The sequence below is a fragment of the Triticum urartu genome, chromosome 4A (assembly GCF_056163025.1).
Source record: "Triticum urartu cultivar PI428250 chromosome 4A, HENAU_Tu73, whole genome shotgun sequence".
Classification (NCBI taxonomy): Eukaryota; Viridiplantae; Streptophyta; class Magnoliopsida; order Poales; family Poaceae; genus Triticum; species Triticum urartu.
Window position 1 is genome coordinate 22,472,298 of NC_141876.1, and position 16,615 is coordinate 22,488,912.

The window sequence follows — 16,615 nt, forward strand, 5'->3', positions numbered from 1 at the left end:
CATCTTGTTTTGAGGGTTGTCCATTCTGGATGTTACCAGAGTGCTGAAGTGATTTCATGTCGTTTAATTTCTTAACTGAAACAGATGAAACTAGGTCAAAACATGTACTTAAAACCGCTTTGTACTCCGTTTTGGTAATTTTAACTACCAAAACGTCTTATTTAGAAACGGAGGGAGTAGCTCTCATTTGGATACTATAGGATTGTATATATTGTACGAATATAAAACGTATAGAAGATCTGTGTGAATTGAAGAATATCTATCATTGTCTGTTAAAGTTGTGTCTCATCTTGCTAAATTTAACACTGCTAGTGTATGTTTCTGTGACTATATTTAATAATTTTTTCTTTCAGACTTAGATGTATACTACTTAATAGTCCCTCTGATATAAGATGTTTTACATCCAATATGTGAGCATATTGTATGTAACAACGTATTATATTATGGGACGGAGGGAGTATATAATTAAGTATCTTGGTATGATATGGACTCGTGCACAGAATAATCTGGGTCTAAAACGTGTTTGGTTCTGCTTGTAGAATCTGAAACATAAATTACAATACTATATTGTCAAGTATAGACCATAAATTACAATACTATATTGTCAACTATAGACCATAAATTACAATACTATATTGTCAAGTATAGACCAGTTAGCAATCCGCCATCTTATCTTACCATAGATCAGGGCATGCCAAAAAAAACCCCACAGAAAATAACCCTACTATGCAGAGTATGTGAACTCGAACCAAATTATGTTATACTCTGAATCCTTTTTAGGTTATGTGAGGCATGAGAAAACTCAAACCAAAGCATCCTCTAGTGTTAGACAAGGAACACCCAAACTAAAGCATCCTCTAGTGTTATACAAGGAACGGAGGCTTTAGCCTTCCATCATGTTCCCATGCACACTGCTCTTAGACCCTCTTTACTCCCTCTTCCAGTCTCATAATGACATCTCATATCATCTGAATATGTCCACATATATCCTGCTAAACGTTTTAGTAAACAAAAAGGGAGGGGAAGGAGCGTTTAAGAACGACATGAATGTGAGGCGGTGGGAAATACCAAACGGAATTTCCACCTCAACACAAGAGGTGAAGAACCGATAAGTTTAATTTTTCTCGATGTTCTCATTCCCATTGCTCCTAGGCCCTCTCTTTCTTCCTCTTCGTAGATCACTTTTGAGATTTCACATCGAATATGTGCTCACATAAATTTGGTTCCTAAGCTAAAGCAACTAAGCAAGCCAAAAATGAAGAGGAACGAGTGCTTTAGAACAATAGGAATGGGAGGCATCGGGAAACGCCAAACTAAATTATCACATCCAACACTAGAGGTGAAAACCGAGCAAGTTAGGCTTTCCTCCGTGTTCCCATTCCCACTACTCTAAGGCCCTCTATTCTTCCTCTTCCAGGCTCGCCTCCAAGGTCTCATTTTATCTAAATATGTGGACACATGTCCATGGTTTCTTCATCAGAGCTATTGCGTAAGCCAAAAGAAAGAGGAAGGAGTGCACAAGAACGATAGGAATGTGAGCCCGCCGCGGGGCAGAGGCAGCAAACCAGGGGGCTTATCAGCCACCCCATGTGATTCCTTCAGCCTTGGTAGGAGCAGGGTCGAGTGCCAGAACTATTGGAGTATCGTGCCTAGTGTCGGCTTTACGTAATGAGCGCTTGCCAAAGGATTTTAAAGGCCCTCACAAGGTGCCCAATTACATGGCGGATCTCCCTACATAGGCTTGGATTGAAAATAACGAGCTGGCCATGGAGATGTTGGATGTCAGTGAGGCAGTATGTGCCAAGTATTTCACTATGATGTTGGAGGGGCCGGCTAGCACATGGCTGAAGAGCCTGCCCCCAATTCCATAAATACCTGGACAGAGTTGAAGGAGCGCTTCATCCGGAATTTTCAAGGCACTTGCAAGCAGCCGATGACAATTGTGGATCTACAACACTATGTGCAGCGCAAAGATGAGTCGGCCCATCATTGGGTCCGCCGGGTTGCGGCTATCATTCAGTCTTCAGATATCATTGGGGTGGCTCAAGGTATGTTGCTTTTGAAGAAAAATTGTCACTTTCCGCCTTTGGTGCAGAAGCTAGGGCGGCTCAAACGCAGGTGCACGGACATGGGTAAGCTCATGGATGTACTAACCAGGTATTCTGACTCTGACGGTACAAAGGATCCGGGTTCCGATGATGATAAATCTGGTAAGGGCAAGAAAAACGGCAGTGGCAAGGGCCTACATCAACGACGGCCGGAGCTTATCATTGGCAAATGGCGACGGGCAAGCGAGACAAAAACGATCCGATCCATCGTGCATCATGGGATGGGACGTGGAGCAAAGCGCTAGTGCGAGGAAACATGGCGCCGGCCAGTGTGCGCGTCCCATCCCATGATGCGTAAGCCAAAAGTGATTAAATGTAGGAAGTATTTACTTTAAACTCCTGCATTTGTGTCCTTGAGAATCCAGAAAGGGCTTGGGAATGGGTATTCATGTTTGACATTAATTTGATAATAAACGTTGTCAAGGTTCAACGTCATTTTCCTTAAGATAAAAATTAGCCGTACTTGTTACTCAAAGCAGATAACATCACCTCAAGGCTCAGAGGTTTACTGTGCAAACATTTAGCCGAAACCTTCCAAGTTATGTGTGAACAGTAAATTGTTTTAACTAACAAGACATGTCTAATTGTAAGATGAAATCAGACTATGCAATCATACCTAATATTGAACTTGTACTCCTTTTGGCCTTACAGTATTCAACCAGTTTTCCAGGCATGTTATGCATGGATATTTTCCCTTTTTCTTTGAATTAGTGTGAGAATTTGTAATTCTCAATAGTGAACACATTGCCTACAACACCACTATTTCTGTTGTAAGCTAAAGATCTACTTTGTTGTAATATTGCTCTGTTTGCTGCCACTGAATGGGATTTGAACTAGGATATGCTACCTGACTCAAAATATAAGACTATCTTAGTGTCAAAAAAGTCTTATATTTTGAGACAGAGGGAGTACATCTGAACCCAACAGGCCAACAATACTAAGATGTCATTATGTAGTTTAAAAAGGAAGAAAGGAAGATAGTAGTTCTTTCATCAATTGCTCATTGGATCTTTAGGAATTCAATGACACTTCACTATGTCCTCTTGCCCCAAGTATCAAATGATTGTGCATTACCTGTCAAATGATGAGTACTTTTGAGACAGAGGGAGTACCTTTTTTACTAAATCAATTCCTTAACCAGTGCTTCTGACATGCAACACCTTTTTTATTTTAACAGGTCATTCCTGCTTGGTTAAGTTGTTTGCCATTGAAAAATGACCTAGTTGAGGCCAAGATTGTCCATGAACAGATGTGTGCAATGCTTGAGAAGTAAGCAATAGCCAAAAATTATTTCCACTGGGATTTTGCAGTTTTGGCAAGTCATGATGTGGAATAGAAATGCCAACCTACATTTAGTTAGTAGCATGATTATGTTTTCTCTCTTACTAACTTTGTTGGCACGACTAACAGGTCCGACAGTGAGCTTTTAGGCCATAATAATCAACATCTTCCAAAGATTGTATCTACTTTTGCAGAGGTATTCATTTTTGTTTATATTATTTCTTGATTCTCAATGTATCTTTTCCATTTTGTTTGATTTGCTGGTAAAGATGTTACTACCTGCATTTTTGGAGCCATAAAGGATTTCTTCTATTTGTATACTATGCACCTTATGTCTTGAGTTCTGAAAATCGATTTGAAATCAGCACTTCGAAACTGCATATCCATGTTAATCATAATATGCATATAAATACACCTCAGAGTATCGACAAATGCGGTACCAACTAGTGTGTCTGGTTAACCCTGTCAGCCTCTAGGTTGAACCCTGAAACTGGGAGTACCTACTGTGGTACATCAAGAATTTTTGGTCACAATGCTGTCTACGGTAGTATGTTTTTTTGCAACCATTTGTTACTCGTCTCAACTTCCAAATCATCCGTTACCCTACATGCAATTACCTTTTCTCTTTTGTTATCTTATTTTAGAATCACCGGGTCCTTCTATAGTAGCACTAAATTATTCTTCATTCCTCGAGACTAATTTGTGTCTGTCTGTCTAGTCTATAATTGATGCAGTCAACTTGACAGAAACATTGCAATTTGAAATGTACTTTCAATATAATGTGAGCTCACCATGGAATATATCTATAATACAATCACAGGGCTATATGGCTCACAATATCTTCAGAACGTTCAACACTATCTGTTTAACACCATATATATTTTTGCCAAGTGCAGATCTTGTGTGCCGGCAAGGATCTGGCAACGGAGCGAACTGCTAGCAAGATAGTTAATCTGCTAAGACAGCTCCAAACCACTCTGCCTCCTTCAGTACTTGCCTCGACATGGTCTACTCTTCAGCCGCAGCAACAGCTCGCGTTACAATCTGTATTGACATCATAGCTAACCAGAATGACCTCAGTCGTGTTACACATATGGAATTCAAAGCTTACCTTTTTTCCTCTTTCTTCTTGTGTTCCATTCACATATTTTTTGTGCTTGGGTTGCTGGGGTTTGTGCAGCATACAAATGCCCTGGGCTTTTGTACCAAGGGCAAGGTTTGCATCAGGTGTGTATATTTTATTGTGGAGTGATGTGTGTGAGGCTGGGATGTCTCCACATCGCCGCCGCAAGTTTGTAAAGTTACATATTTGGCTAGTGATGTTAGTTGGGTCGAAACAGTTGTAAATTAACAACAATTTTGATCGTTGATGGTTGATGTCGCATTCATTCTGTCAACATTTGTTCCATCTTGTTTTGAGGGTTGTCCATTCTGGATGTTACCAGAGTGCTGAAGTGATTTCATGTCGTTTAATTTCTTAACTGAAACAGATGAAACTAGGTCAAAACATGAACTTAAAACCGCTTTGTACTCTGTTTTGGTAATTTTAACTACCAAAACGTCTTATTTAGAAACGGAGGGAGTAGCTCTCATTTGGATACTATAGGATTGTATATATTGTACGAATATAAAACGTATAGAAGATCTGTGTGAATTGAAGAATATCTATCATTGTCTGTTAAAGTTGTGTCTCATCTTGCTAAATTTAACACTGCTACTGTATGTTTCTGTGACTATATTTAATAATTTTTTCTTTCAGACTTAGATGTATACTACTTAATAGTCCCTCTGATATAAGATGTTTTACATCCAATATGTGAGCATATTGTATGTAACAACGTATTATATTATGGGACGGAGGGAGTATATAATTAAGTATCTTGGTATGATATGGACTCGTGCGCAGAATAATCTGGGTCTAAAACGTGTTTGGTTCTGCTTGTAGAATCTGAAACATAAATTACAATACTATATTGTCAAGTATAGACCATAAATTACAATACTATATTGTCAACTATAGACCATAAATTACAATACTATATTGTCAAGTATAGACCAGTTAGCAATCCGCCATCTTATCTTACCATAGATCAGGGCATGCCAAAAAAAACCCACAGAAAATAACCCTACTATGCAGAGTATGTGAACTCGAACCAAATTATGTTATACTCTGAATCCTTTTTAGGTTATGTGAGGCATGAGAAAACTCAAACCAAAGCATCCTCTAGTGTTAGACAAGGAACACCCAAACTAAAGCATCCTCTAGTGTTATACAAGGAACGGAGGCTTTAGCCTTCATCATGTTCCCATGCACACTGCTCTTAGACCCTCTTTACTCCCTCTTCCAGTCTCATAATGACATCTCATATCATCTGAATATGTCCACATATATCCTGCTAAACGTTTTAGTAAACAAAAAGGGAGGGGAAGGAGCGTTTAAGAACGACATGAATGTGAGGCGGTGGGAAATACCAAACGGAATTTCCACCTCAACACAAGAGGTGAAGAACCGATAAGTTCAATTTTTCTCGATGTTCTCATTCCCATTGCTCCTAGGCCCTCTCTTTCTTCCTCTTCGTAGATCACTTTTGAGATTTCACATCGAATATGTGCGCACATAAATTTGGTTCCTAAGCTAAAGCAACTAAGCAAGCCAAAAATGAAGAGGAACGAGTGCTTTAGAACAATAGGAATGGGAGGCATCGGGAAATGCCAAACTAAATTATCACATCCAACACTAGAGGTGAAAACCGAGCAAGTTAGGCTTTCCTCCATGTTCCCATTCCCACTACTCTAAGGCCCTCTATTCTTCCTCTTCCAGGCTCGCCTCCAAGGTCTCATTTTATCTAAATATGTGGACACATGTCCATGGTTTCTTCATCAGAGCTATTGCGTAAGCCAAAAGGAAGAGGAAGGAGTGCACAAGAATGATAGGAATGGGAGGCATCAGGAAAGGATTCATGCCAAATATTTGCACCTTCAACACTAGAGGTGCAAACAAACATGGAGGCTTTCCTCCATGTCCCCATTCCTATCGCTTTTGAGTTCTCTCTTTCTTCCTCTTCCTGGCTTACTCTTAGTGCCTACAAATCTAATGACAGAAAACTCTTGAAGAACAAGCTTGAATTATTGGACAAAGTGTTTCAACTTTGAGGTATAAATAATGGGTAGTGCACCATATGCAAAACCTTTGAGGTGTACGCAATGAAGACACACGGTGCATGTGGGAAACATTCTACAGTCAACATGCAAGACAATCAATGATAATGTGGCCACATTATCACATGCCCTATCATATTGTCCTCGAATTAAGGGCACATGCCTAAAGATAGAAAAAGATCTCCTTTTCTTACCTTTATTACCCATATCCGAAACTGGCACATAATATGCGTATCGACCTTTCTTTAGAACAATATCTGTAGAGAATTTATAGTGTCAAAATATATACAATAAGAAGTTATGATCTAAAATTAATATGAAATTGAACAAATTAAACCCTCTAAGTGAACTTGGAAAAATTGCAAAACGGTGGGCAAAGAACCATTGTGGTGACAATTTTTTTGAACACAAGGTACTTCAGACATAAGTTGTATTATTATATAGATGACATAACATGATTAAACCATGATTAGAGAGATCTCACATCACGAAAACCAAAATGTCTATAGGCCATTTTATCAAGAAAAATATGTATAGTCGTATTGTTCTGTAAGTAATTTAGTATCTAAATTATGAAGGTTGTATACAACTATGTACATGAAAGAAAAGAAATATACGAAAACATATCTCCAAGGAAATCATTAGCCACCACACGTATGAGAAAAATACATGAATGTACAATCATTATATATTCAGTCTAAACTCATCACAAAGTTCGGACACGAAGGAAGAACAAGATCCCAAAGAGACCATGGGTATTTCTTCCACGCATCGAAGTACTTCGCCGTTCAATCTTGTAGCTCGGCAACCATCCCGCCAATGATTAAATCACCCAGGTTAAGATGCAAACAACCGACATGGTTAAAGAGTGGGAAAATAAGCTTGATCCTGCACGTCTAAAACTATATAGATACATAAAACAACACCATTTTATGATCAAGTGCACAAAATCCATTAGAGTTTACAGTTTTTGAAGCTGCAGATATATCTTGCTTCAGTCATGGTTGTTTCTTGCTAGCCTATGTATCCATCCATTAGTTTGCTATCCTGTGTGAACTCTTTGGGAATTGGTGATGGAAATAATAAGCAATGCACAAATTGTTACATGTCTTGTGCGTCAATTACCAATTGACCCTTTATGTTCTTATACCCATTGCTCTTATGCCCTCTCTTCTTCCTCTTCCTAGCTTGCTTTTGGGATATCACATCGAATTTGTGCACCTATATTTTGTTTTTACGCTAAAGCAACCAAGCAAGCCAAAAAGAAAAGGAAGGAGTTCTTGAGAACAATAGGAATAGGAGGCATCAGGAAATACCAAATAGAATTCTCACCTCCAACACTAGAGGTGAAAACAAAGCATTTAGACTTTTCTCCATGTTCCCAATCCCACTGCTCTCAAGCTCTCTTTTCTTCCTCTTCTTGACTAGCCTTCAAGATCTCAGATTGTCTAAGTATGTGTACACATATTTACGGGTTATACATTAATCTTTTGCTCAAGCGAAAGAGGAGAGGAAGGAGTGCTCAAGAACCATATAAATGGAAGACATCAGGAAAGCACAAAACTAAATATTTGCACCTCCAACATGACAAGTGAAAACAAAAAAGTTTAGCTTTCCTCCATGTTTCCATTCCTAGTGCTCTTGTGCTCTTTCTTCCTCTTCCCCACTTACTCTCGGAGCCTACAAAATCTAAAGAAAAAAAGTATCAGACAACAAGCTTGAATTGTTGGAGGAAGTGTTACAACTTTGATGTATAAATAGACGTGTTGTGCACTATGTTGAGAACCACATGAGAATCAAGTAATGAAGACAGGCAATGCATCTAATATCACTATAGAGTAAATGATAATGGGGCCCATCGTCACGTATTGTACAAAGCATGTGCATGGAGATCTCTCTTGCAGCTTACTTTCTTCACAGTTAATATATCTCTTGCGAAGATGGTTGCGTTAGGAAACATCAACAAACGGAAGTATCACTTGGAGATGTCGCCCTCCAGACAGCAATTTCTTACACGACACCTCCCTCGTATGAATGTTGTTTATCACATTCACAAGAACATCAATGGCATAGCTCACAATTGTGCTCGTCAGGTTCTCAATTCAAGGATAGAACCTCTCTTCACCCATTTTTCTCAAGGCAATTCTTCCTGCCCTTCTAATGTTTTGTCTTCATAACTTTGAAGTGGAGGGATTTGTAATACACGTTGTACTTTGCTTTTGAGGTGAATGAAAATTTGGCGCTCAATGACACCTTCCTTGTGTTAAAAATAAGTGGAAGCTTCGAAGCATTCGTGAATATAGTGACCCAAAGCTCATCCTTCATGCACGCATTCTCCCCGTGTTTTTCAAAAGCAGCTCACCGAGATGCTGAAATTCAAGTACGAGCCCCCTATGAATTGTAAATCAGAAAAAGTAGGTACGGAAGAAAAATAATTTCTTTTTTACAATTAGCATATTTGTTTTAAATTTTAGCGAAGAAAAGATGTGTGATGGTACGGACAAAAAAGAAAAAAAATGGTGCTAAAAAAGCCATTTAAGAGCACTCGTTTTTACCTTTCTTTGCACAGATTGCCACATGACTATTCTCGACGAAAATTTACATGCAGTCAGAACTTGCTCAAATTTATTCAATTTCACATCTTAAAATGAATTCTCGGACGAACTTAAAACGAATTTACAGTTTCACAGTACCTGTGATTTTGTTTCTTCGAGGAACAGTCCAAGAAGGAACAGAGTGCTGCTACGTTCAACACACTAGTAATCATCATCACACTCCCAGCTTTTTTATCACGTCTAGAACAAAATAATGAACATACATACGGTCATCAGGATGGCTTTAGGCCTTGATCATCACAGCCAGATCTTTATCAGCCAACAAGAAAGCCAGAGAACAATTTTCGTCAAATGGCAGTAAAGTTTTGAGCTTCTAAAATGCAGAGATTGGCGATGGTGATTCGTCGTCAGGAGGCAGCCACCAGCCGGAGCGTCTCCTCCGGTTGGTTCTCGGCGCTCTTCTCGGCGAGGAGGAGGGAGTGCAGGTCGCTGCCGTTGGCGAGGCTGTTGAACTCGACCGACCTGGAGGGGTCCGTGGGGTACCTCCGCTGGCAGAAGGTCATGAGCCGCTTCACCGACTGCAGGTACTTCCGCGTCGTCTCGTCGTTCATCACGTGGGCGACGCCGTTGGCGTGGATCTTCTCCCGGGCCGACCGCTCGTGGATGCCCACCATGGTCACCCCGATCGGCCACGGCGAGTTGCCGATCGCCAGCCTGATGTAGCTGTCCGTCGCCGCCAGGTAGTCCCGCCGCGCGCAGCACCGCACCACGTCCAGCAGCGCGCGCCGGACGTCGCCGGGGAGGGCCTTCTTCCTGCACAGCCTGAAGAGCGGCTCCAGGTAGCGCGCGCACTGCTTGCAGGTGGCCACCGCCGCCTTGCCCCTGGCCGTGCGCCGCTCCGCGTCCGGCGTCTCGTCCAGCTCCTGGCCCCACTCGCTCAGCAGCCGCTTGAAGAAGGCCACGATCTTGTCCTCGTCGCAGAGCTCGTCGAACGGCGCCTCCTCCTTCTCTTTCTCGCCGTCGCCGTCTCTCCTGTCGGCCGCGCCGGCCTTGGGCTTGGACGCCACGGCCGCGGCCCTGGCGCGCGGGGCCTGGAAGTCGCGGAGGAAGTCGTTGGTCTGGCCCTCCCCGATCTCCGCGGCGTCCACGCCCGCGACCGCGGCGGGGTCCTCGAGCGCGTCGTGGAGGCGGCGGAGGCGCGCGGCGTCGTCCTCGCCGAAGAGCGTGGCCGGCTGGCGCAGCAGGCGCAGGCGCCGGATCACCTCCTCCCTCGGGAGCGACGACGACTCCCGCGAACCTTCCGCGCGGTCGTTGCACGCCTTCGCCACGTTGGTGACGGCGGCTGGAGGCAACGCGGGCATCGAGGAGGAGGAAGACGACGCGGGGGCGGGGCGGGACCGGAGCTCCTCCTCCTCCTTCTTCTTCTGGATGAGGCGCTCCCGCTCGGCGACGCGGAGGCGCTGGATCTCGCGCGCCTCGATCTCGGCGCGGCGGAGCACCTTGCGGCCGCCGAAGTCGGCGTCCAGCTGCCGGCGCTTGCGCTGCAGCTCGCGCTTCAGGACGTCCATGGCAATGGCTCGATCGATCTGGATGGTTCTCCCGGAGGCTGCGGCTGCGATGGATCGGAGCGTGGCGCCGTCGGCTTTTGAGATTTCCGGGAGCGGGGCCTGGAAGGTTCGTGATCTCGCGCTCTGGATCGGTGGTGGTGCCGGAGAAGGAATCGGAGGAGCGAGCGAACCGGCGCGAACCTTCTCGAGCCTTTGAACCTACGACGCGGAAGGCCGACGCAACTCTCGGCCCGCTACAACAAGCCCAGACAGCACAAGGCGCGAGGCCCAGCTAGCAGCAGCCCGGCGAGGCGACGCGAAGCCCAGGGGGCTAGCGACAGAAGTGCTATAGCGAAAATACATAACATGGTTGAAAAAGTTCCATTGGCGCCAATGTGAATGAATAGCAAGATCAAAAAAGAAGACTTAAATTTTGGGTATTAAATCTGGTCGATCGTTCTACTCACATGTGAAGTTTCGTGAAAGAATGACGCACACGGTATTATTTAGACCGATTTAATCATTAAATAAAAATAAACTACATTAGGTCCGAAAAATTGAACCATACACGGATAAAAGACATGTCTAATACAACAAAATAATGCATCAGATCTATTTGAACTCGTTGACAGTAGCTACATGTTTTACATTTTTTACTTTTCAACAAGGCTCAAAGGAAAAGGCCACGACAAACTAAGCTTGTACAAACTTAACTAACCTCACACCATATGAGACGTGTGAGCTTTATTGCGTATGATATCGCCTCCATCGTCGAGACAATGCCACCATGAACGCAAAAAACTATTATCAAGAAAAAGTTTAGGATACCATCCAACATTAATACATGGTTTCCTCCTTCCCGTGCCAAAGTGGCCATCAGATAGACGAGAAACCGGCGGGAACACAAACGAAAATACGTTGCTAATGTCTCTCTCATGGCTAGGGGCTCTGTCTCACAATATTCCCTCTAGATACAACTCATCAAAATTTCCCATTTCAACTTAGTTGATATGGAAGTTGCACGCCTCCTCGTAGTTTTTAATTTTTTCAAGCAAATGCCCTCTCGTAGTTGATTGCACACAAAAATGCCCTATAGACACATGGGCTTCCTCTTCTTCCTTCTCCTCTCTCCCTCACTAAGCTTATGATTTTCTACCCCTATGTGCTAATCCCTCGAATAACATCCATTGATTCCTTAAAATTCACTATGAGCCCCATTGCCCCTATCTCGCTCCATAAGTTCGAGCAGACAACTCGAACAGTGCTTGGATGGGACGAAGAAAGAAAAATGGCCAGCGTTAATGCGGAGCGACCGCACTAGAGCGGCATGAATGCGGGGCAACCGCATCGGGCATGAAAGGGCATGCGCAAGGGAGAGGGTTCATGCAAAGCCCCCTCCCCCAGTTTGCTTCCGGTTTGCGGGAGAAAGGACGTCTGGACTGGCCAGTGGACAAATACAGGACTGCAATGGATTTGAAAACACATTCGGACCGCACGGATCAGACGGCTGCGGGCGGTTTGAGGGTCCGTGTTCGAGATGCCCTAAGCATCTACGATAGTACCGTGTTTAAAAGAAAACATTTAGATCCAGCCGACCGGCCAAAACTTTGACCCATTGCCGGTTCGTTCTCATCTCCTCCTTCTTCTTCCACCTCCATGTGCTCCCTGTCGTTTCCCCGCTACCACGCAATCCCTCCCTTCTGTTGTTCTATTCCCACTGCTCAGGGCGTCGGCAACGACTACATCTGTTACGAGCGATGGAACCGAGGGTGGCCGAGCTGCAACCGTAAGCTGGCGAGCTACAACCGGCTGGGGCATGCTGCAACCAGCAACCGAGTTGTTACTACCTCGACCGGCAAGTGCGGCGGCAGAGCACACGGATGCTTCGACCGTTGGGGAGGGAGCTGCAAGCGTGTACTGGTTCTGGTGGAACATGTGACCGCGATGAGCTGCGGGGCCATCACGGCAAGTTGGACTGGAAGGGTGGGGGTGCTGCAAGCACGGACTTGGTTTGCCGAGACCGACAAGGCATTTTGCTGGAACCAGTACCAATGCTCTGCCCGAAGTTCGTTGTTGCTGGACGAGCGAATTTTTGCCACAACCATATCCTTTTTTTGCCGACGAGCATTAGCGGCGAGAGTTGATAGTGAGAACGGTGTCGATTGTCGACGGCAAGGGCAAACTGGGGAGGGGTGGACGCGGCGCTGCATGACCCGGCAGCAGGGGCAGCCGCCATGAACCCGCAGCGTGTTTTTCTCAGATCTGATGCGCTGGCAGGGTGAGAAGCGATGGGAAGGGCGCATCCGACAGCCGGCCGACTTGCGCCTAGTACTGGCCTAAAAAAATACAAAGCGGCACGGAAAGCAGCTCTGCGCCAAGACCTGTGAACCAAATTGTGGTTGGATGGTTAGATGAACAGTGGCGTCCCAGTCCACCAGGATTCCCGTCGATGCGTGTTCAATGGAAGGAGACGTTCCCGTCGTCTTCGTCAGTCTCAAAATGACACGCCGACTTAATCTTTCGACGGTGCTCATAGAGGTAGCGTGTGCGTGCATGTTCTTAAAAGAAAGAGCTCTGCGCCAAGAGCGACCGACCGCCGTCCCGGACACGGATCACGGAGACGCGTGGGAGCTCCGCGACGCGTCCACCTATTAAAACGTCCACCGCGCGGACGCGAGGAACACGAGCCGCTTCACGGAACCCAACCGAGTGGACCGGAATCGGACGCCAACTCACGCACTGACGCACATGTATGCGTGTGTGCGCACCCAAGTTCCCTGTCATCCACTCCCCACCTGCTCGCCCTCCATCTATTTAAACTCCCCGATCCTCCCCCCACCTTCCCTCGCTCGCTCCTCTCCCGCCCTGCACTTCGGCATCCTGACTCCTCTGCTCCCCTGCTCCACCGCCGATCGCCTCCTGCTCCTCGCGGCTAGCTCTCCGGCCATGGCCTTCCAGTCCCCCGTCGGCTCCCCCTTCGACTGCCTCCTCATAGGTACGTAACTAAACATGTGCAATTCGCTTGAGCCGGCGATCAAATTACCGTCATCTGACAAATTCCTCTGCTCCGTGCGTGGACCGAGCAGACCTCGACGACACGCTGTACCCGGGCAACACCGGCATTGGGCCAGCGCTGAGGCGCAACATCGACGAGTTCCTCGTCGCCAGGTTCGGCCTCGCCGCCGACAAGGCCGCCGCGCTCCGCGCCGACCTCTTCCGCTCCCACGGCAGCACCCTCGCCGGCCTCGTCGTACGTTTTGTTTGTTCAAACTCAGACTCGAACGCACACTCCAACTTCGCCTTTTCTTTCTCTTTTCTGGTTTTCTTACGTGTCTGCGTCTTCCGCTCTTTGTCAACTTGCGCAGGCGCTCGGCCACGACGTGCACCCGGACGAGTACCACAGGTCGGTCACCACGCTGCACGCAACACCCACCGTCCCTAACTTGTCAAACTAATCGTTCGTTCAACGCCTCTAAACACGCCGAGACTAATTGCTTTGCAGCTACGTGCACGGGAGGCTGCCCTACGACGTGATCACCACGGACCCGCAGCTCGCGGCGGCGCTCCAGAGCATGCCCCAGCGCAAGATCGTAAGCACATTACTATTTCCCTCTCTCTCGAGCATCAACGGATGATCCTCTGACTGAACAAGTAAAATTGATTTGTGTTGGGCGCGTGCGTGCGTGCAGCTGTTCACCAACTCGGACCGCGCGCACATGAAGCGGGCGCTGGAGCGGCTGGGCGTGGACGAGGCCTGCTTCGACGGCGTCGTGTGCTTCGAGACCATGAACCCGCACCTCTTCGGGGAGGAGCTGGAGGGCGAGGACGACGAGGCCGCCGCCGCCGACGTCGACCGCCCCGCCGTCGTCCTGAAACCGTCCGTCCACGCCTTCGTCGCCGCCCTGCGCGTCGCCGGCACAAACCCACGCCGAACGGTAACCATCTACTGATTTCTTAAGAATGTACTGCAATAGAGATCGACGTGCACAGCATCTGCTTATAATAATGTAACATGAACTGAACCCGATGGACGGAAAGTGACACCGGGGGTAACACGCACCAGCTTAAAAAAACCATTAACAGCTAATACAATCAGAGAGCCCTTATCAGCACTTGCTTTCGATGAAAGCAAAGCTTATGTGTTAGTAGTATATTATAGCACTTGTCATCTTGGCGTGCTCCGTTTGTGTTCTTGCCTGATCATCACAAAACTAATACGTGGATCTCTGTCAGCTCTTCCTCGACGACAGCGAGAGGAACATCGCCGCAGGGAAAGCGCTCGGCCTCCGCACGGCCCTGGTAAACTATCCTACATCTCAACCGACCTCATTTCATATTTTGTTTGTTCATCAGTCTTGAACAGTTTATTAGACTTGCGTGTGAACGGCCCGTGCTCAAGCTAACCGACGCTGAAAGCTTGGTGGCGCCGAGTCAGTTCTCAGTGTCGTCGCTGTCCGTCGTTGTTGGGCGGGTAATTAGGTCGACCGATCAGATCAGTGAGTCGATCAGGTGGCCGGTGCGCGCTGATTAGATTAGACAGATGCATGGAGACGCCATTATTCCATGTATGTATGAGCTTGCTTTCCTATTAGGTTCACATTGTTGGGTGGCATTGTGAGGAGCGATTAGCCCGATTACGCACATGCGATGTTCGTGGCTGGCATTGGCATGGCCAACACGAATGTGGTGGAGGAAACGGGACAACAACAAGAAGAAAAGATCTCCCAACCGAATGTACCATCTTCTATTCCGTCAGCAGTCGCTGGCCCGTCGCATCAATCAGATACTGTTCCCATTGTCGCCGTTCGACAACGTGTCGGTCCAGCCACCGTCCAGTACAAATGAAATCGCCGTCATCAAAGGAGCATCCTCTAATCCAGTATAGTTAAAGACATGTGAAAGGACCTACAGCTCTGGTTCACATTGATGAATTTGGTGAACCAACGTGCGTGCAGGTTGGCAAGAGGGCGAGGAGCAAGGAGGCGGACTACGCGCTGGAGAGCATCGGCGGCCTCCGGCGAGCCATCCCGGAGATCTGGGGCGGCGCGGCGGCCGACGGCGAGCTCCAGCCCGACCACAACGTGGAGAAGAACAAGAGCATGAGGGCCGACCTGGACGCCGTCATCCAGCCCACCTCCATCCAGGCCTGATCAATCGTCCCTCCAGACGCAACATGTCCATAATGTCTATGTGATCATTCTGATTGATTCCTGATGCTTAATTAATTATGTGTGTGTACAGTTCATATGCATGTACAGTAAGTGCCTACTAGCAGCTGACAGACGGACAGACAGACAGATAACAAACATGAATGATTCTGATCAGCACCGTGTTGTAAAACAATGCAAATCAAAGCAGTTTAATTGCAGGACGAGTCATGTGTCACATGTGCTACGTGCGCTATTATGTTAACTAGCTCCTTGATATGATTTATTATCTATCTGCCTGATGTTGCTTGTCGCTTTCGATCAAAGTATTTAACCCCCCCCCCCCCCCCCCCCCCCACAATCCCTTCCGATCCTCTTCTGATCCATACCAAACCGAACAAGGCCTGATGAATAGAATACCTCAACCTCAAGCATAAGAAAAATAGGTATTCGCATAACAGAAGCAACCATGCACTTGTGAGCAGATGAAGTGGACAGCACTTACAAGCACTCACATAGTGGGAATTTTCAATGTCACCGTTTAGGGCCAAAATTTGATCGATAACCCCACGACGATGAAAAGAAGGGGATTCTTTTTCTTATATGTAAAATTGTCGTCCTCCTGGACGTACCATCGCGTGTTGTCCTACTAGCCATAGCGGCTTGATTTTATGATGGGGGTGAGGTGGATTGATTCGTGTGATTCTTCTTGAATTGTGTCATCCACCTCGTTTTTTACATTGTTGTACCAAAGGACATCTTTTGTCTATTCCTTTGGCAGAGTCATCGTCGTCGCGGTCCCCTCGGGCTCTCTCTTG

The 16,615-nt window shown here is 46.2% G+C and overlaps 2 protein-coding genes across 2 annotated transcripts; one reads left to right on the forward strand and one right to left on the reverse strand.

The window, feature by feature from the left end:
• Positions 1-9,314: 9,314 nt before the first annotated feature.
• LOC125553434 (uncharacterized) lies at positions 9,315-10,806 on the reverse strand. Its single transcript, XM_048717219.2, has one exon. It carries the CDS (start codon positions 10,669-10,671, stop codon positions 9,511-9,513), a length of 1,161 nt encoding a protein of 386 aa, XP_048573176.2. The 5' UTR covers positions 10,672-10,806; the 3' UTR covers positions 9,315-9,510.
• Positions 10,807-13,368: 2,562 nt separating this feature from the next.
• Positions 13,369-16,021, forward strand: LOC125550339 (suppressor of disruption of TFIIS). The gene is made up of 7 exons (XM_048713311.2): positions 13,369-13,645; positions 13,737-13,900; positions 14,016-14,053; positions 14,153-14,240; positions 14,340-14,585; positions 14,884-14,949; positions 15,606-16,021. Exons 1-7 carry the CDS (start codon positions 13,399-13,401, stop codon positions 15,798-15,800), a joined length of 1,044 nt encoding a protein of 347 aa, XP_048569268.2. The 5' UTR covers positions 13,369-13,398; the 3' UTR covers positions 15,801-16,021.
• The last annotated feature ends 594 nt before the right edge of the window (positions 16,022-16,615 follow it).

Coding starts and splice junctions, on each gene's coding strand:
- LOC125553434 (XM_048717219.2), bottom strand. CDS start 10,671: ATGGACGTCCTGAAGCGCGAGCTGCAGCGCAAGCGCCGGCAGCTGGAC.
- LOC125550339 (XM_048713311.2), top strand. CDS start 13,399: ATGTATGCGTGTGTGCGCACCCAAGTTCCCTGTCATCCACTCCCCACC. Junction 13,901..14,015: donor GCACCCTCGCCGGCCTCGTC/GTACGTTTTGTT, acceptor CAACTTGCGCAG/GCGCTCGGCCACGACGTGCA. Junction 14,054..14,152: donor CACCCGGACGAGTACCACAG/GTCGGTCACCAC, acceptor ATTGCTTTGCAG/CTACGTGCACGGGAGGCTGC.